Source organism: Poecilia formosa, unplaced genomic scaffold (assembly GCF_000485575.1).
Source record: "Poecilia formosa unplaced genomic scaffold, Poecilia_formosa-5.1.2 Scaffold21, whole genome shotgun sequence".
NCBI classification, from domain to species: domain Eukaryota; kingdom Metazoa; phylum Chordata; class Actinopteri; order Cyprinodontiformes; family Poeciliidae; genus Poecilia; species Poecilia formosa.
In genome coordinates this window covers 2,740,793-2,760,568 of record NW_006799960.1, presented here as the reverse complement: position 1 = coordinate 2,760,568, position 19,776 = coordinate 2,740,793, and the positions used below count along the sequence as shown (strand labels likewise).

Genomic DNA, 19,776 nt, shown 5'->3' with positions numbered 1-19,776 from the left:
AACAGAAGCTACCACACCAGGAAAACGTGACCACAGTTACTGTACAGGTGTTTAGCAGTCCAGTGAAATAAATTTTAATATTTAAAAATGTTTTTTCAGTCATTTAACTAAAAATGTATGTTTAGTTGTTCATTTTGATGGTTGTATTTTAAAAGTAATAAAAACACAAAATTCATATTCTAAGAAAATGTCAATGTTAGAGCAATAAAAAGGCCAAAAATATATTTAAAAAGTATCTATATTTCTGTAATGTATGATAATAACGAGACAGGCTAACTGAATTTCCGTTTTTTATTGCAATGAACAAAAACAATCACTTGAAGTATATTATTTTTGTGAGATGAATCTGTGATGTATAAATTCGCTTTTATATATCACAGATTCGTTATTCCAGTCAATAAACGTCATTTATTGACTGGAATATATGACGTTTTAAAATATATTCAAACGTTTTGATATGAACACACGTGCAGGGCCCACCGCTAACTCGGACACCGAGTGGGAACGTCAGTCGGCCATCTAGACAGGCCTAGCTGGATAAACATGAGTGAACAAGGCGGTATGACTCGAATAATTAATGGAATAGGTTTATTATGTGCTCGTTTCCAAATTATTGAAGAGTTTTGAGCAGTGTAAAAATATTTTAGGGATGAATTGTAGCTTCAATGGCACATTTAGCCCGAACTAAGCTAACGGTTTTCTTTCAGTTGGTTAAAATGCAACGGTTATATTACAAAAACAATGTTATTTCTGCAGTCATTTATAAAGACATAAATTTATAAATTAAAACATTCAGTTTAATTTACGGCTTGAACTGCTTAGAGTTTTACATTTGACGCTAATATGAGCAACATAATGCTATTTGGGTGCTTCTACATCTTAAGCTAGCATTTGGAAGAAAGTTCTAGAAAATTCAAAGATTTTCTTGACTCTAATTTTGATGTTTTACATATTAATTACAAGATGCAACACTGGGTACATGATCAATTTCCCACCATAAAAACAATGTAAAACATAAGAATATGCAGGTAAAGTTTAGATGTAGCATTAATAATTTAATTTGTTACATTGGCAGGTGGAGATTTGCCGGAGCCCAAAATTGAACAGCTCATGGCCAAGCTAAGGATGCTTCAACAAGGTATATTTTTGTAAGGTTTCATTACTCCATATGTTTTAAAATACTAAATTTATTTAGAAAACGTTTTTCATTGATACAGAAACGTTTAATTTGTTTTTGCACTATAGTGACATCTGTTGGACAAGATGTACTTTTATTGAAAGTTAATATTTATTAATTTCCATTTAAATATATACACCCATTGACACCTAAAAATATAATTTTTTAATGTTTTTAACACGTACATTTATAGCTAGTTAAACCAGTGTAGCATTTCCCTTTTTTTTTTTGTTTTTGCGAAATGACGGGCATGAGTACCGGCTTATAATGTCTTTAATTTGTGTTGGCGTTTTTTAAAATTTGTTTTAATCATTATTTAATTTTGTTGATCTGATCAGTGGATATTCTTCACATATCGCAAAAATTGAAACTGAAAGCTGGCCGTGTTAGCTTTAGTGTTGCAGGAACCATCTTGACGCATAGGCTGTTCTTTGCTGAGCTACACATCCGGTAGTTTAATCTCGTTCCTTTTAACCAAATAAAACCTTTAAATTACTAAGTAAAGGCCTTGAATGTATCTGAAAGAGTGGGTGCCTTGTTTATCAAGGAAGTGCTTACATTCTTCGTTGTAATTTTGTAGAAATCTTTCTTAAGGTTTGCACCAATGAGGATCCACGTAGCGATGACGATATGTAAACGAAGACACGTTCCCGTATCAAATTGAGAATAAATAAAGCTAATATGACCAAAACACGTCAAAACGTACAATTTTTATACCTGAGTGAAGCTCAGAGGGTATTCACGTTCACGGATGAACTAAATAAAAACGTGAACAAGTGAACAAATATCTCTTACAACCGTGAGTGAGATAGGTCTGTACACACAATATTAAGCTTCACTTGCGACTTATCCGGTATTGTCAGTGAGGTACATCCTTACCTGTTACTCCATCCGTGGAGTTACAGAGCATGATGAATGGAGGTGCATGAGATATGATTAGTATCTCCCTCTCGTAGGGAACCGCAACACCCTACTTGAGCCATTCTGATTCTCTAACTGTGAATAACAATACGTGGCAAAATGTTCACTAACAATCATGTTCTTTGAACAGAGAAGAGACAACTTGAAGAGGAAGTCAGAGATGCCCAGTCTGTGCATGACAATTTGCAAAAGGAGCTTGCAGATTGTAAGATACTAAACCCATTCCTGAACATTTTACTTTGGCAGTGATTAGTTCTTTTAAAATGCTGAGCTGTACATACCAGCATTCAACATTTACCCTTAGTGACTGTTATTGAATTAAAATAACAGTAAAGTTTTATTTTGATCATACTTAATTAATGTATTGTTCTTGTTTATTAGTACAAACCGAAGCTAATGAACTGGAAGGAATCCATAAAGATAAGAAAGGTGCACACTATATTAACACTTTTAATGGTCAAGTGTTTGTTGTAATCCTGCTGTCTAATATTTAACTCTTTGCCTGAGCCATATGGTAGTCTTTAGTAAACATTTATACTTTAACAGAATATTGTGTTTTTTGTTTGTTTTTGTCAGATGCATCCAGCAAGCTGCAGTTGCAATGTGAAGACTCTGAGCAGGACTTGAACAAGTAAAATACTTTTTAAAAATCTGCCAATGTGCACCACTGTGTATGTCGCATTTCTACCACTAGATGGCAGGAATTCACCATGTAGTGAAAAGCGCTGGTGGCTTGGCTTGGCAATATTTTTGTCTGATCCAGCTGTCTAATGTGTCTTTTTAAAGTAATTTTACACCAAAAAAAAACTTTCAAAAACATCCCTGCTCATGCCTTAAGCTTGGAAAAATATATAGGCTAAACAGGAATTTTCAACGGTAAGTTAAACATTGTCACTAGAAAAGGATAGCAATTCATATACTAAAGTTTTTAAGATTATTAAACAGATGTTAGAATCTGAAGAAGATTATCAGAGATATACAAATTTGTTTCAAATTATGATTTTCTTAATTAAGAGAACAAATTAATCCAAAAGCAACCAGGTCCTTTGCAAAAATACAATTCTCCATCTTGTTAAATAATGAGTTAACTGTAATTATTAAACTTTTTTTATTATTATTATTTCACAATCCCTAAAACACAACCTGCCTGACAACATGGCTAAATGTTGGATAAAAAGATATTGAAGAACAAACTCCACCATGAAAGGTTTTTAGGGATATTTCTGAAGAATTTGATATTTTGAAGAATTTGAAATAGTGATGAAACTTCCCAAGTCTGGCTTTCCTGCCAAAATTACTCCAAAATTACTCCAAAGTCACATTGAAAACTCACCCAGAAGGTCACAACAGAACTCAGGACAACATCTGAAGCCCTGCAGGCCTCACCTGCCCTAGTTAAGGTCAGTGTTTATGACTAAGCAATAAGAAAGCGGCTGAGCAGGTGCTGTGATACAAAATGAATGAGGAGCACACAGATAAATAGGAAAGGCACGATCCAGACCAACGATGTGGGCTCATTTATCACACTATTATATGGCTCCCAGGGTCTTCATCCTATCAGAGAACTAAATGTGCAGCGCCGCCCTTGTGTTTGACTGTGGAACTACATCCTTTAAACGAACAGCGCCGCCCTTCGGTTTGGCCAAAGAATTGCATCTTTAAATTTCCCCTGCTCTGCTGTTGAATGGACAAAAGAACATAAATTAGACTAATTTTTAGTTTTTCTGGTTATTCTGAGTTTTGGATGAAACATTTTCTTTGTTTTTTTTTTAAGAATAATAATTATTATAATAGTGGTTCATTTATATTAACTTCTGGATAAATTGTTGCCACTTGTTTCTTAGATTTTTTTTTATTATATTGTTTATTTCCTTTTAACTCTTCTTCCAGTTTCTTTTTAAAGTCTGTTTGGCTGTGAACACAACAGTTTGACCTCAGTCACATGAAATGACTCTAGATTTTGCTATAATTGGTTTTTTTTCCTGAGATTTGTAAATCACCTCTGAGGGTCCCGAAACAAAACAAAATCTCGATGATCCCTAAGACTTTGGGTGAAATATTCTTTGGACTAAAAGACACAAATTAAACTTATAAGAAGATGCAATTCTGGTTAGATTTTGTGTAAAAACTAACAGTTTCAGAGAAAAACATCGCACCAAGAGTCAAAGCTGATAGTAGAGATCTGTGAATACTTTAGTTCTTCACAACATATAATATTTAATGATCTTTTCTTTTGGGCATCTTTACCATGATACAAAGGTGTGAATTTGTGTTGGCTTATTTATTGCAGTTTTCAATGACAGCTTTTCTTTTGTCATCACTTTAATGCCAAAACAAACTGCGGGTTTTGGATGAAGGGGCATCATTTTTATTTCTTGGTTTGGGTCATTATCTTTCTGTTGTACAAAGATATATCCAACCAGTCCGGCCTCTTTCGTTTCTTACATTTTCCTTAACCATCTGATGGCAAAATGCTGGAATTTCCTGCCCTCCAGCATTGTCCTAAGATACATCAATGGGTGGTGTGACGCACTTTGTTTTAACTCTTCCCTTTGAAGACATATGGTTTGTAGGAATTGTTGCAGGAAAGCTGCAAGACAAAGGCATCGAGGCGCCATGATGCTATTACCTGTCACCTTCCTGCAAGAAGGTCTGAGGATGGAATCTGAGCCGTGCAGACCTGTGAAGTTTGCACGTTTCCCCAGTGCTTGTGAATTTCCTTCGGCTACCTCAGCTTCCTCTCATTGTTAAAAATATCCACGTTGGGTTAACTAGATATTCTAATTTGACCTGAAGAATGTGTCTCTAATGTTAAACCTGTGATGGACAGGTCATCTGTTATCTATTTACAGCCTGTATAATATACTTGTTTTAGAAAGTCGTAATTATGAAACATGTTAAACTAATTTCAGAACAGTTTTACCCTTTTTTTTTTCACAAAAGCTTTTCTAAGCCAACATATGGTGACTGTAAGAGAAGTAATACTTTAGAATGCTTTATGATTTCATTTAGTTTATATTAAAATAATGCCTTTAATATCTTCAATGTGCTAAAATGTGTTTTGCAGGCAGCTGAAGCAGAACAAGACGAACGAGCAATTGCTGGAACGATACAGATGTGAAATCGAGGAAGTGAAGCTGAAACACAGGAAACTGCGGTAGTTCTGAATAATTCCATTCAGAAAATTGACTAAAAATATTACCATAATAACTCAATAAAGCAACCTGGTTTCAACAGACTGAGATTCGAAAACCAACTTCTGCAACTGATAGAGCAGCACAAGCAACTCGACTATGCCTTTGTAAGTTTTCCTTATTTCCTCTCTCTGTTTATTAAAAACAGTGAATAACTGAAACAAAAAAAATGTTATTTAGAATCCAAAGAGACTCCCAGATGAGTTGAAGAAAGCTGAAGACATAAAACATCAGCTGTCGTCAGCTGGTGAGTGTTCTCTTGAGTTCTTCCCACGATTATCTGTGAGCACCATTATTTTTTATTTATTTTTTTATGCAAGCATGTAGTGTTTGAACTGTTTGTTATGTGGTTTTGATAGAACAAGTGAAGTTGGCTCAGCTGCACAAACTGGACGAAGAAGTAGAGGAGGCGAAGAAACAGAAGCAGTTTGAGACTGAAGATGCACAGATTCTTGAGTAAACCAAATGACTTGTGTCTAGTCTTGGGGATTTAGAGTGACCAGTTCTTTGTGTTGTTTTGAGCCTGGTCTCTTGCTCAGGGACCAGGCTCAATGGAAATGTTACATTTCCTTTATGTCGTCGTTACATAAAGATTTCCTGAGTGAGATAGTCTTAAACAGTCAACTTATATGTTTTTCACTGCTGGTTTTAAGTACTTAATTGACTCAGTCTGAGATTTAACCACATTTAATATCTAAATTGTTCATAACCGTTATGTGGTTTTTGCTTTAAATCTTAAAACTTTTGAACTTTTTTATCTGTATTAAGATATTCTATGCTGAGGTTATATCTACCAAGTGTTCCATATAAAAATGTAACAGTTGCAATTTTGTGATTTTTCTGCATCAACAAAAAAAGAAACTCGAAAGCCTGTAATTACAAAATTCAATTTATATACAGACCCTCTTATATACACACAACCACAACTCAAATTAGTTTAAAATATTTAATTAAATCCTTTTTTTGTGCATATTTTAAAAACAGTTTAACACTATTAAATGTTTAAAAACAAAGAGCACAATTACCCTGTGCAACTGGTTTGCCCTCAGTGACGTCGATAATATTTAACAAAAATGAGTCCAGTGCAGTGCATACATTTACAATGCAAAACACGAACAAAGCTTTTTATATATAAATATGTACATTAAAACAAAAAACATGTAAACTTTAAATCATCCCTCGGGAGTAAATCCAAGCTACAGACATGCTCAAGAAAAACACAAAATAGTTTGATGCCGTCTTAAAGTGTCACACATACACCTCAGTCTTCTTTTCAACTGTGGTCAGACTAACAAAATAGATAGGAGTCCTGCTTAGGGCGTGGGCCTTAGAAGTAAAACGAGTTATATAAGCTGGCATGGCTTTGCTCCAGAACTGTGCAATAGACCCAAACGTCTTTCTCTTGGTTTCCTTTAGAAGTAATGCCTTATTGAAATACCCCCGCCCCCAAAATAAACAACATGCTAACAAAACTATTTCACAGTGACTCAGAGCAACTGTAAATGATTTACATTTTTATTTACATAAAACAAAGGACAGCACGCATACATTAGTCAGGTACTCTGACCGAAATCCCCTCCCTGAATGGTTATTTGACATCTTTAGCCCTGAACGGTGGGTCCACACCTTAATGGAAAGGTAGACTTTGCTACAGCTTTGACTTTATCAAAAAAAAAAAAAAACACACTTGCTAATGCAGTTTGAGATTATAAAACCCCACATATTTTCACACCTCATTTTCTTTACTCCAACAGCAAATCCCACAACTTCATTCTCAGTACTACCCACATCTTTCTACCTTTGGGCTTGCATTGACTCTCCTACTTTAGTAATGGCCTCGATGATTGGCACATGATGAAACCACGAGGATACTCTCTCTCATGTTTATCTGCAAACTAGTCCCAGGCACACAAACATTGCCATGAACTCACAACACTGGTACTGTATACTTACTGCAGAATACTGCGGTGCTTTTTTGATTTTAAACTGGCATGTATCCATTTTCTTTTCCTGGTAAAACATGTGCAGTCTCTTTGTTTTCATCTTCAAGTTCCCCTGTCACGTTCATACAGGCTTGGTTTTATGTGAAACAGCCTATCTTTTTATCTGTGTGGTGAAACATTAGCCAACGCTGTCAGTGTGCAAGTAGTCACTTTTGTCTTTCAGTCACCATATAAGGAGAAAGTAGTACCGGTTCTTGGCAAGGAGACACATTCCAAACCCAATGACTTTAGTTTGTTTTCAGCATTTTCAATATCGTCTTTTCAAGTTTTATTACTTCTTTGTGTAAGAAAAGGCTGCAGCTCTTGCACCAGAAGTGCTTTGTGGAGTGATAGATTGTTGTTGGCACAAGTTGGCAATGGCTGTTTTTGATCATCTTGCATAAATAGTCCGCATATAAAAGGCCGGTCCTCCATCTTTCGTTATGCCAGGCTATTCCCCATCTGTTAACAGAGCAACAAGGATAACAGTGAAATTGATGTGTCTGCCCTTTTTCTACTTCTTCTCCTGTATGCTTTTACTAAAGTGAAACCCTACTAATGCAATCCTGTGTGTTAAATTAAAAGGTTATATTTGGTAAGAATGCATTGAAATTGTGCCAGTTTTCTATACAGTGCTGTGAAAGGTACTGCCGCCTTACAGATTATTTCTGGGGTATGTTTGTTTGTTTGTTTGTTTTTTCATAAAGTTTTGTCGTTTCAGGTAAACAAACAATTTGAAAATCTCAGATTATCAACGTAAATACAAAAGGGACATTTTAAATGATTTCATTTAATAAAGGAACAAAATCTGTCCAAACAAACACTGGATAAAAATATAATTGTCCCAGTTGGTAAATCATGATGAACCTGTGCTTAACCATATTTTTTTGTATTACTGGGTTCAACTTTAAACAGGATTGACTACTCCCAGACAAGTGAGTAATTCTGGTCTAGTTAAATCCTTTACATAGAGCCTGTCTGACAACAAAGAGTAGGTTAAAAGATCTCACAAAGCAATACATTATGATCCAATCGAAAGAAACTTAAGAACAAAAGAAGAACAATCCTTTAAACCTATCAGGATTCCAGTGCACCAAAATGAGAGCCATTATCCACAAAATGGTGAAAACGTGGAATCATGGTTAATCGTCACTGGAGAGAAGACTGTACACCAAAACAGGAGAGTCTAAACTATTTATCCAGTTGGCTAAAAAAGAATCCAGAACAATATCTGCATGCCTGAATTTTCTCAGTACATAAACAATGAGAAAGAGACATGGCAATGTGGGTTTCAATAGCTTCTTCACATAAAGTCATCATTGGAAAAATGATATTTGTATTTACTTGGGTTATCATTGTCGGACGTTAAGATTAGTTCATGATCTGAACAGTAAGTGTGTCAATCAAACAAATGTGTAAAAAACTTCAAAGGGGTCAAGAACTTCTTCACAGCACTGTATATACCAGGCAGAACATATTAGCTTGTTCACCAACATAAACTTATCTTTAGTAAAATTAACTATATTCTTGTTACTATATAGTCTATGTACAAACATTTCAAATTAACAGATAATGAAAAACAGAATATTTCTACATCTAAACATTGGTTTAGTTTTATGATTCAGAACACTGACAAGATTATCTATATTTATCTTAACTATTTTTTTTTGCCATCAGTACTGGTGGCATTAACTACCTCAAAACGGCTGTAGACCTTCTTCTCCTTCCTCAGGCTCTCTATCCTCTTCAGCAGCCCTTCCCTCTCCTGGTTGCTGCTTTGTGGTCGCAGAAATCGATTTTTCTTAAAGGGGTTCTGTGTCTCTTGACCTTTGTCCGTGGCACCACTGTCTTTGTCCTCTCCGGTTTCTTCTCTCTCCTGGCGGTTTTTCTGGCTGTTCGCTGAGATTTGTTCCAGAATGACTTTAGTGTCGTCTCGCAGGTTGCTGCTGTACAAAGCTGAGTTTCCTGAGGCCTGGTAGCGGGATGAAGATGATTTCCCAGCCGATTCTTTGTGGTTTGTGGCGGGTTGTTCGGTAGTCATGGATGTTGTGACCTTTCCTGAGGAGCCCTTTTTGCTTGAGTCGTCAGCCACCTCCATGACGGTGCTCATGCCCCTGTCGTCTCCTGAGGCTTTCTTCTCTTTATCCTTTGGCCCCAGGAACCCCTTTAACCTCTGAGTCTGTTTCTTCAGGAATTCAAGTGTCTTACCATCACCCTTTCCTTCACCAATTGTATTTAGCGAAGTATTAGATCCCATTACTTTGTGCAGTCCTTCTTTAGACTCTTCATGTGGTAGCGTTGAAGAACTGTGAGAGCGACTCTTTTTCATTTCACTCTTCTCAGCATCTGTTGCATCTTTTGTCAGAACATCATCACAAGAGATGCGACGAGGATTCAGGGACTTAATCTTCAGCTGATCTTTCCTGAATAACTTAGGTGATGGAGGAGGCTTTAGAGACTTGAGGTCGTCTTTCTTTTTACCCTCTGTCTCATTTTCCTTTTTGTGGGGTTGCAATGTCTCTGAAAGCTTCAGGGAACTTCCAAAAGGCTTTGGGGTTATTAACGAAGGCTTGACTGAACTTAATGAAGTTCTGCGAGAGAGCTCTGCCAGTTTTGCTGCGATGTCTGGCTTCTTGGGTTCTTGTTCTGTCGAAGTGACGGCTACAGATGAGGTTTTTGGAGGAGTTGTGTCTGGACACAAAGGGACCTTCTCAGAAAGGTCTGGTTTTTTTTCAGCAGGCTCTAAGGCTTTTTGAGATTGCTCTGTCTCCATTTTTGAGGCTTTTCTCTTGTTCTCCAAATCTTTAAAATACTGTAGTCTACTAGCTGGATCATTTACATTTACTGAGGGTTTGACTTTAATTGTCTCAGCACTCACTGTTTTTTCTTCTTTTTTAGTACTATGGGTTTCCTCTTTTTCCTTAATCTGACTTTTATTTTCTTGTTCCTTTTTCTGTTGCTCTTCCTTCTTCTCATTTTCTTTCTCTTTCTCTTTTACCTTTTCCTCTCTCTCTTCCTTTTCTTTTACATTGTCTTTTTCGTCAGCTTTCTTTCGCCATTCAAAAGGCTCACGAGAGAAAGACCTTCTCTTTTCAAGCATCTGGGCCACAAGGGAGGAAGTGCGTACCGTATCTAACTGGTCATCTTCTTCGGTCGCTGGTTTTAGACCTAGACTACCACTGTGCATCTCTCCTTTGGAAGATGAGAATATAAGCGAGGAGCGCAGACGAGAGCTACGCTGGAGGAGAGGGTTTACGCGAGAGCGGATTGATTCATGCCTGGACAAAAAGATATCTGGAGCTTCCTTAACCTCCAAATCTTCTGCAGTATTCCTAGCTGAACCCCTCTCTGACTCCCTTTCCTTTTCCCTTTCTACTATTCTGTCTCTTTTCTCCAAAACAGAAGACCTCAAATCACTGAAGGAGGGAAGCACATCATTGCTTGCTGTTGGGGCAAAGTCTTGATTGTTGCCGTCAGGTAATTTTGGCTTTCCAAAGCGGGGTTTCAGTATATCTGGTCTGGGCTTGGGTGGCACAGTTGGTGGATCCTTTAGTCTAAAGCGTGAAGCTAAATTTTCACATGAACCTAGTTGCTCACCAGGCGGGGGCTCCTCAAATGCGTCATGACCCATAGGCTGAGGCAAGCCTTCTTCTCCACCATCCTCATAAGTACTCAGATATGAGTGGATTCTCCAACTCCTCATACCTTGCTTTACACTTGGATCTTGGTCGTACTCTTGATCAGACTGCTTTTGAAAATGTCCTTTCTCAGGTGGGTGTAAATGTGTCGGTGAACGCTGACAAGCGTAAGCTTGTCCTATGGTTGGTCTTCGATTAGCGGAACCTCCTCCATATCGTCCAGCTACAGGAGGGGCATGGAGCCCTTCTGGTCCTCTCAGGTCCTCAGATGAAAAGTAGTCTCTTATTCCAGGTGGAGGCTCCCGGTCTGAGTGAAAACTTGATTCTGAATACTGGTCAATGGGAAGGTGATGAGGGGCTCGAAGTCTGTCGTAGTGTCCGTGGCCAGAACCAGGACCAGGACCTTCACTGTAGTAATGGCTACTTGACATATGCTCTCTGGAAAAAAAAAAACAAAAACAAAAAAACATGGATCTTTATAGTTGACTTAGTTGTCAATGTACAGAAATTTCTGCACAAATTATAGTACATGAGATGAATTATAATAATAAAATCCTGAAACAATGTGCATTTTAGAATCAATTACCTGTGAAAATCTGTTTCATCCAGATTGTTCATTACTCTGTGCTTCATGTATTGTCGTGAAGCTGAATAATTTTCCTGGGTCCCTTCAGCATAGCTATGTCTCTTGAAGGCACTTGAACTCAACTCCATCTGCCTGGACACAATGGACTTTCCCTGCTCCAGGTATGACTGCTGGAGGCGAAACTGTTGCTGAGAATATTTTCCTATCGTTATTCCTGCACTCGGTTCCAGGGTGTGACGAAACGCGTCATTCCTCCGGAAAGGCAGTGAAGTGTTACGATCTAACTCCCCATATGGGAAGGCTGAATGCATCTCAGGCTGTCTCCTGAAACCGGGATTACGTAAAGACTGTGACCTCTTTAAACCAAACTGGGGGTTCTTGTAGCTGCTGGTGCCCGGGTCAGGAATTGTGAGTGGTCCACTGGATGGATCAATAATCAGAGGCTCTGACTGAGCAAAGAGAATACGAAACTCCTCATCAAAAGTAGTGACCAGTTCTCCAAGGAAGAGGTGTGCGATGCATCGATGGATCTTCTCATACGACCACATAAAACTAGAAATAGACAAAAGAGAAAGTCTTAGCGTTTTTAAATAACTACAACATAATTAAATGATATTATTAACATACCTGTAGTTGCCACTGAGGACAGCCCGGCAGTCAGTCAAGAGAAAACGATCTTTCACCTGTCCTTTAAACGATTTCCCTGTCCGAGAGTAGTATGTTACTCCTGCAACAGTCCTGACGCGCATCATCTAGAAAATGAACATTTTACCTGTTAGTGCACACCATGTGTAAAATCTTGCAACGGGTAAAAAGAAAAGAAAGTGAGAAAAGACACGTGGAATGTAATGAAACCTGAAACTCACTTGAATTAAGTCCAGGTTGACTTTGCAGCTCATAACCATATTGACAAAGTGAGGAGCATTCTTCTCATCAAGTAGAATGTAAACAGGAACATGGCGTCCTGCTGCTTCCAAGAGGTCACCGAAAATGTCAACATCTGTGAACATGTCCATCACAATTGCGATAACCTAGACCGCAAGAACAAACACACTTATTTTAGGGACACGTGATTATTGTGTTGTCAGTTTCTTAAACCCTCCCTCTAACAGGACTATATAGGTCCTTGTCATTTGACGCTTTGTAGTCAAGTCATACCCATTTTTCTTAAAAACAAAACCACAGAGAAAGTGAGATTTTCAGATGAAGATATACAACTAGGTATATACAAGATTTTACCATATTTATAGTCATATAATTCACTACGAACAAAACTGAAAAGAGAAACACTGCTGTGTACGGTTAGGTAGTATGAAATGATGTGTTAAAATCTATGAAGTTCGAGCTGGAATGGAAGAAATTATAAAGTATTGGTAAAAATTGGTGAATTGAGCAAGGACTTTCTGTATTTGAATATTTGTATTTATCGAGATGGCCTTGCTTCCTGTTTGTTGACTTGACAAGTTTTTTTTTTATTTATCCAACTTAAGTTTCAACTCTTAATAAAAGACTTAGACAAAATAGACATTCCATGAACATTTGACTACACTCAGTATATCTGCCGCACTAAATTTACATAAGGTTTTCAGGGTGACTCATTTTATTTCCAAGCTGTCATTCCTCCATGAGCATGCTGAGACACTGGCTTCAGGAGAGTTGCTAAAAGTAAACGCCTGCGAGACACAGCTCAGAACGCTGTAAATTCAGACAGAAACATAGGACAAATAAATGCACGATCCTTCACACCAACGAGTTTGACTGCTAGTCACATTTGGCAGTCATTCTGCTGCTAATCATACTTTTAATTTAGCTGACAGCCAGTGAGTTGGAAATTTGACTAAAAGGGAGTGGTAGAAATGTTGCCAGAGGTAGACAAAACAAAAAAAGAGTTCAAACTAACAAGTCAGGGGACACAAATGTACCTGGCAGGGCTTTATCAACCAGTTTTTCTCTTTTTCAGAAATAACAGTTGACTTATGGGATGCATACTGATAGGACAGCACTGAAACATATACGTCATACCCTGGCACAAACCCATCCAGGCTACAAATGTGCTTCCTAATACATTCTTGTATTTAAAGTATAAATATGTAAATCAAGCCTGCACGTTGTAACATCTGTCTTTCTTGCACCCTGATGTTTGTACTTACATGTCGTGCATTTTTGATGAGTCTCCTGGCCTGCTCCTTAATGCTGGGCATTTCTGAGTCGCAGGGGTTGACCAGAGTGGTGACCTCTGTGGGCCCAATGAAGCTGTGCTGCGGAAGCGGCCATCCCAGGTCCAGCCCTGGCGCAGCCGTGTCAGACTGCAGTGGCCAGTAGGTGTCAGAGGAGCCCTCGGCGTCCTGCCCTCCCTCATAGTATGTAAGCTCAGGGGCGCCCGAGGACTGGCTGGGTCCCTGCAGTGTGGACTTGATGTATTCAATTTCCGACTGGGACAGGAAACCCACCAAATCTGACGTCTGGAGGAATTCAAAGTAGCCCTGGTCCAACAACACAAACAAATTCAGTGCGTGATAAAAAATTTAAAAAAGCATTACAGTACTGTAAATTGGACCCTTACAGTTTACTTCTGTTTTTGTGTAACATTTAAATATTGTCGAAAAAAATAACTGTAATATAGATTTCTTTTCTTACAGGAAAAAGAAATCTACACAAACTTTTGGTGACATTAATTAGCCTTTTACACCACTCTGGAGAAATCTTGGCCTGCCTTTTCTTTCAGGGATTGTTTTAATTCAGCATCTTTAGTGGCTTTTAGAGCAAAAATAGGATTTCACAACATCACAATAAAAGTTAAGTACTGAATTTGACTAGGCTTCTCTAAAACCTTCATTTAATGCTTCTTTAGTCAGTCAAAGGTGGACATGCTTGTTTTCTTCAGATCATTGTCCTGCTCCATCGTCCATGTTCACTCCAAGATTTTTCAAATCCGTTAGCTTACTTAATGTGGACAGGTTTCATTTAGGTAATTTCTTTATTTTACAGTTCTGACTGTGATCAGATCTGTAAAATGACAAGGGGTGGCAAGTAAAATTCAAACCTGTTGTCTGAACAATGTTTAATTGCAGTTAACGCATCGTTTAACAAAGGGCCCATTTCTTTGAATGCTGTTTTTCCCCTAATAAACAAAATCGTAAATTGAAAACTGTCATTGTATTGACTTTGGTTTTTAGTCTTGCGTGATAATTTGTTGGTTTGATATAAAACATAAAAGTATTAAACACTACAAAAGACAAATGTTGTTCTATGGCCCCACATCTGTTTTTACACATTACTCACATTATGGAAAATACGAAAAAATTGTAACTGTTACCTGTATGTCATGTTCAATCAGAACATCAATAGCTAGACGATACTCCTCGCGGTAGTGTGGCGGTAGATAGTTTGGGTCAAGTGGATTATCACCAACCGATGAGCTCTGTGACCGGTGCGGCATTGTTGGACTGGGTGCGGTCAAAAGTCAAATGAAAAGCCTCTGCAGGAAAGGTAGAAACAAGAAAGGGCAGCAGAGTTAGCTAGGAGCCTTAGAATCTCGAGAGAAAACATGAAAGCACCCTGGTCCAAAAAGAAATAGATGCTTTCCTGTATTTAGATCACCTTGCTGTTATGGTTGCACTCACTATAATAACACTCCACTCCCGCATTAATGACAAACAATACAGTAATTCAATTAAAAATCCCTTATGAGAAAAAGGCAGCTTTGTGTTAGGATGCACAAGCGGACATGTTTCCTACAGCAAACAAAGCAACTGTTGTTAGTAAATCAATGCCTGGCGATTAAAGGTAACTTCATATGATCCCAGTTTTATTCAAGATAACTCTAACGGCTATACAAGATAATTGCTATGAGATTTTTCATTGCTGGGAAGAGATCTAATTTAATCTAGTCAAGCAAAGAAACGTCGGTCTTGTGACTCAGTCCCTCTTGAATTACATTAAATTTGGGAATTTGATCAAAAGCAAATGAACAGATTGAGAATCACATTTTGAAATTTTTGTTACAGACTTTGACGTGTTAAGTCTGATTCAATGAACACCATACCTGTACTTGGCAATAAAACAATCACGTAATAATGTCTTTAACAAGTCTTTGGACATAGAAACAGCAGGAGGAAGAAGGTACAATGGAAGGAAGATGGAGGGGAAAAGAACCTAAAAGAGGCATGGGGAATGGTGGGAAAGGTATGAGGAGGTGTATAGACAAGTCCGTTCTTAAGTTTGCTAAATGAACTTGTCATGCCGGTGCGTCATGCTTCGTGTTGCTAGTTGCTAGGCCTTGCCAAGGAAAGTCTGTTGCTGCAAGAAAACTGAGTCTGAAAGCTGCAATAAGTCCTTTTTTAAGCTGTCCCATGACTTTTAACTTACTTGTTACCTAATGTGAGCATGATTTATTTTCCTCAAGTTCAACATTACTGATATAATCAGTGTCAGCGATTAGATTCCTAATGTTCAAAACAAGAAGATAAAGTAGATGTGACCACTACTTTCAAGATTGTGTTTATTTCTTTGATAGGCAAAAAAAAGATAAACTTTGACAATCATTTCAGGCTTGAACAACGTCTCCCTAACTGGTAAGCTTATGGACCATATGAGTTGCACTTTTAAAGCAAAATTTGAATTAAGTTAAATCTCAGGTGCTTATTTTTCCACAAATAAGCACATGGTCTCTACAGGATTTCTGGAGAAACTTATAAAAGTGTTCTTATTTTCTCAGACTAAATGGAAGTCTGGTAAAACTATCAGGGTGTGACATGATCAGCTCAGGCTGGGAGGGACTGTACCTGTTATAAAAGTATGGATAATGCGCTCTGTGTAAACTTTTAGGAACAGTTCAGGGCTTGGTTGTGGTGATAACGAAGGGAACAAGTCCTAACCCACAAACAGTGGAAGAACCCACTTGAATCAGCGGACTGGTGAGTCATCCAGTAGCCTGGTGTGGCTTGGCCAGAGGATACAATTACAAACTGCAGCTTTGTGATTCGTACATGGGAAAAATGGCTCACTTCCTCTTTATTCACTTATTTCAGGCCATGAAAGTTAGTCCGTTTCTTCTTCTTTTTCTTACTTACTACTATTATTACTAACTGCTTCTTGGTTCTATGTCCCTGCTTACTTTCAAAGATAAAAATCACCTAATTTATTTATTTGATTTTACTCTAAATCTCACGATAAGCTACAGACGCTCTGTTGTTTTGAATGCAAACACATGCTGCAGGAAATGAATGACAACCACAAACTGAAAAACTGTCATGCTTGGAGTGTGCAAACTTCAAATTAACAACCGTGTTATGTAACATAACAGCCTTAAACTAGCTGTCAGCACCCTCAAATTACAGGTATTGTTGCAGACATTGTATTCAGTTACCTTTTTTATAATTATTATCAAGTAATCATATGTTTTAACATTTTTGTTATTCACTAAATGCACCGTAACATCTAAAAAATTAAAGTTGTATCATGAAGCTATGATGTAATTTGTATTTAAACAGAAGAGTGATAAAAAAATAATAAAAAATAGGTTATGTAATACTTGCTATAGGTTATGCAATACTTGCTAAAATTTCTATTGACTACAAGTAGAAAAAGTAAAAGTGCGGGTTTAAATTGAATTGATCCATTTACCCTAAATAAAGTTTTTGTAGTCATTTGAATGATGATTAAATTTTTTATATAGGCATTGGCTGGTAATAGATTTCTTACATAATAACAAACATGTATTAGTACAAAAATTTAAAACAAAAATGTGTAACATTGTCTACATACTTTGATAAAGCAGTACAGTACAACAGTACTTTGATTTTAAAAACTACCGAAATTATTTGTGCTGAAATAATGCAACATTTGATTCTGACAATTAGCATAGACCTAAGCAAAAAATATAAAACAAAATAAATGCTCACTTAAATTGTATCATAGTTTTCAATTGCTTAATGGGGAGAATATTCGTCTCACTTTTCTACCTTTTCATTTTTATAGAGTAACACAAGTGCATCAAGTTGATATTAGAAAATTGTACAACCTTCTCAGTTAGCTAGTCTGCAGTCAGCCTCTTCATAAACATGTCGATTTGAGCCTGCCAGTTGTACTTTTGAACAACATTTTTTAATAAAGGGTCTGTTTTTCACAACATAACTGTTCATATTTTTCCTTGTTGTAAGCAAAGACAAATAATAACAGATTTGTTCCAGCCTGGAGAATATTGTACAGCAACAGCTTGTTTTTTTAGGGGTGCAACACTCCACCAGTCTGCAGACTTTGCTACACACAGCAGGAGAAAACTCCAGTCACTTATAAAAAAATATGAACTGCAGGTGTAGCATGTTGGAAAAGGTTAGGGATATTGAAACCTTGGTACACGTATTAACAGTTACTGTGTAACTATGCCATTGTGGATTTTTGCATCGTCTAAATGTTTTTTTTTTCTTTTAGTCAATTCAAAGATCTCTGTTGTTAATTTTTCCTGTTGTTTCTTAGATGCAAAATTTTCTAAAATCCAGTGGAAAACAATGTGGGAGATGGTCTTTATTATGCAGCCATTTCAATAGACATTAACATGAATTTAATCCATGTACTAAATTAACAAACAGGCTAAAACTACTTTGCAGTAGACACATTTTTGTTTCCAAGAATTTAAGATCTTTAAAGGAACTCGTTTTGCGCGACTAAGCATTTTCATTAATCATCAGTTTATTAAAATTTCTGGCAGTAAAGCTGAATGGTTTTAGCCCTGAGGTGGTTATGAGGTAAGAGCCTGAATCAAACACAAAGATACCAAACAGAGCGTGGTGGTTTCTTCTTCACCCTGCTCACCTGTGGATCACTGCAGGAAGAGGCGGTGGAGGACAGGAGCTGTGACAGGTAGGATATCAAAACAGATACCAGTGCTTTGTTTGCTGCTATGGCAACAGACGTGAGCACCAAAGTGCAAGCACTGACACACGTTGGGAATCTGGGATTCTGTATTTCTGCTTCAGGTAAGAAGCTTTTCCACATGAGGCAAAGCCAAACGCAAATGTACCGTAAACAAAGCTGGGGTGAAACACAAAACCTGCAGCAAAACACTGCAGCAGACACTGCTAATGTGCCAGTGGTTCATTTTCAACATCCCTGCATGAGATTACAAAAACAAACCACTAAATTGAGCCGGTCCTGATGGCAGAGAGTGAGTTAAACAAAGGTTGAGGAGATGCGAACTCTCAAGAAGTATCGCTCTCTACCTGAACACGCCTCGCTAAGCAAACACAGGGTTTGATCCGGCATGTTCATTCCAGGTGTTATAACTCGTCGCAAACGGAGCAAGAGCAGAATACCTGAGAACAGGTTTTGGAGGCTGTGGAGTTCTGCTGCTCGTTTCGGGACGCCGCAGTTTTTCCATTGTTATTGGAGTAATGCACACAAACTGAGATAAATCCACACAGTGCCTCTTTTGTCTCTCTGCAGATCATCACACCTCAACGCGGCTGATGAGTGGAGCACAAAAGACGGCTCAAAGACAGATGAGCACGTATTGAATGTGACAGCACTCAGAGGCTCGCATCCCATCCCGTTTTAGGCTAGAAAAACAGGTCCTCTGAAGTGCCTCATCTGTTCCAACTGCCTTCAGGCCTGCGGTCAGCTTGAATGGAAAACTTAGCAGCCAACGCATTAAAGTATTTCTGTTTTTCCAGCTCGTCTCTTCCTAAAGCACATTAGCCCTCAAAAATTAACGGTAAATATACTTCGACCTTTTTTTTTACACACGCAAAAGAGAACGCACTAATGAATGAGATACAACTACTGCCGTGTTGGAAATGTGACAAGATTAAATTAAGGCACGCACACACTGAAGAGAGCTGGCATGTCAGAGCTTTTTTAACTCAAAATTACAACCACATGTTCAGGCTATTCCTGCACAGTGACTCACTCCGACTGGATCGAGGATAAAAGCTATAAAACTGAACGGTTATGTGCACGCAGTTAAACTACTATTGGAGTCTGCAAACCAGTCTTCCTTGCTCAACAGAAAGGGCTCTATAATCAAAAGGTTGGAATCTCTGCTAAGCCCATCACAAAGAACACCAAAGCATTGTTCAAACAGGCTATGAGGCATCCTAATAAAATGTATCTGCTTATTTAGAGATGCACTGAGAAAAGGGCTTGTGACGGAAATTTCAGATTTCCTGCCTCTGTTCGGTTAATAAAAATTCGGTAACTAACTAAAAACCCAATGTTTTTTCCCGCTCTAGTATTACCGATAACCCTCTCCGGTGAGGAAGTCATTACAGAACGCAGAAGA

At 37.8% G+C, this 19,776-nt stretch overlaps 2 protein-coding genes across 7 annotated transcripts in view; one reads left to right on the top strand and one right to left on the bottom strand.

Moving 5' to 3' along the window:
• Window positions 1–447: 447 nt before the first annotated feature.
• si:ch211-199g17.9 (synaptonemal complex central element protein 1) lies at window positions 448–19,221 on the top strand. Of its 4 annotated transcripts, none has more exons than XM_016669297.1 (10): window positions 450–559; window positions 1,076–1,138; window positions 2,229–2,303; window positions 2,480–2,527; window positions 2,675–2,729; window positions 5,166–5,255; window positions 5,336–5,399; window positions 5,473–5,539; window positions 5,652–5,748; window positions 18,942–19,221. In XM_016669297.1, exons 1-10 carry the CDS (start codon window positions 544–546, stop codon window positions 19,051–19,053), a joined length of 687 nt encoding a protein of 228 aa, XP_016524783.1. In that variant the 5' UTR covers window positions 450–543; the 3' UTR covers window positions 19,054–19,221. The 4 variants fall into 4 exon arrangements, with proteins under 4 accessions (XP_016524784.1, XP_016524786.1, XP_016524783.1 ...); XM_016669299.1 differs by lacking the exon at window positions 18,942–19,221 and adding an exon at window positions 5,798–6,119 and having other exon boundaries at window positions 5,652–5,761; XM_016669298.1 differs by lacking the exon at window positions 2,480–2,527 and having other exon boundaries at window positions 448–559.
• fam83hb (family with sequence similarity 83 member Hb) overlaps window positions 6,257–19,776 on the bottom strand; it is a 29,082-nt gene continuing 15,562 nt past the window's right edge. For all 3 annotated transcript variants that reach the window (XM_016669294.1, XM_016669295.1, XM_016669293.1), the window contains exons 2-8: window positions 14,815–14,976; window positions 13,649–13,981; window positions 12,365–12,529; window positions 12,126–12,250; window positions 11,499–12,050; window positions 8,971–11,350; window positions 6,257–7,736 (exon numbers count right to left, since the gene is read on the bottom strand). In XM_016669294.1, coding sequence (XP_016524780.1) covers window positions 7,716–7,736; window positions 8,971–11,350; window positions 11,499–12,050; window positions 12,126–12,250; window positions 12,365–12,529; window positions 13,649–13,981; window positions 14,815–14,937 — 3,699 coding nt within the window. In that variant the 5' untranslated portion in view covers window positions 14,938–14,976 and the 3' untranslated portion in view covers window positions 6,257–7,715. The remainder of the gene's footprint in view (window positions 7,737–8,970; window positions 11,351–11,498; window positions 12,051–12,125; window positions 12,251–12,364; window positions 12,530–13,648; window positions 13,982–14,814; window positions 14,977–19,776) is intronic.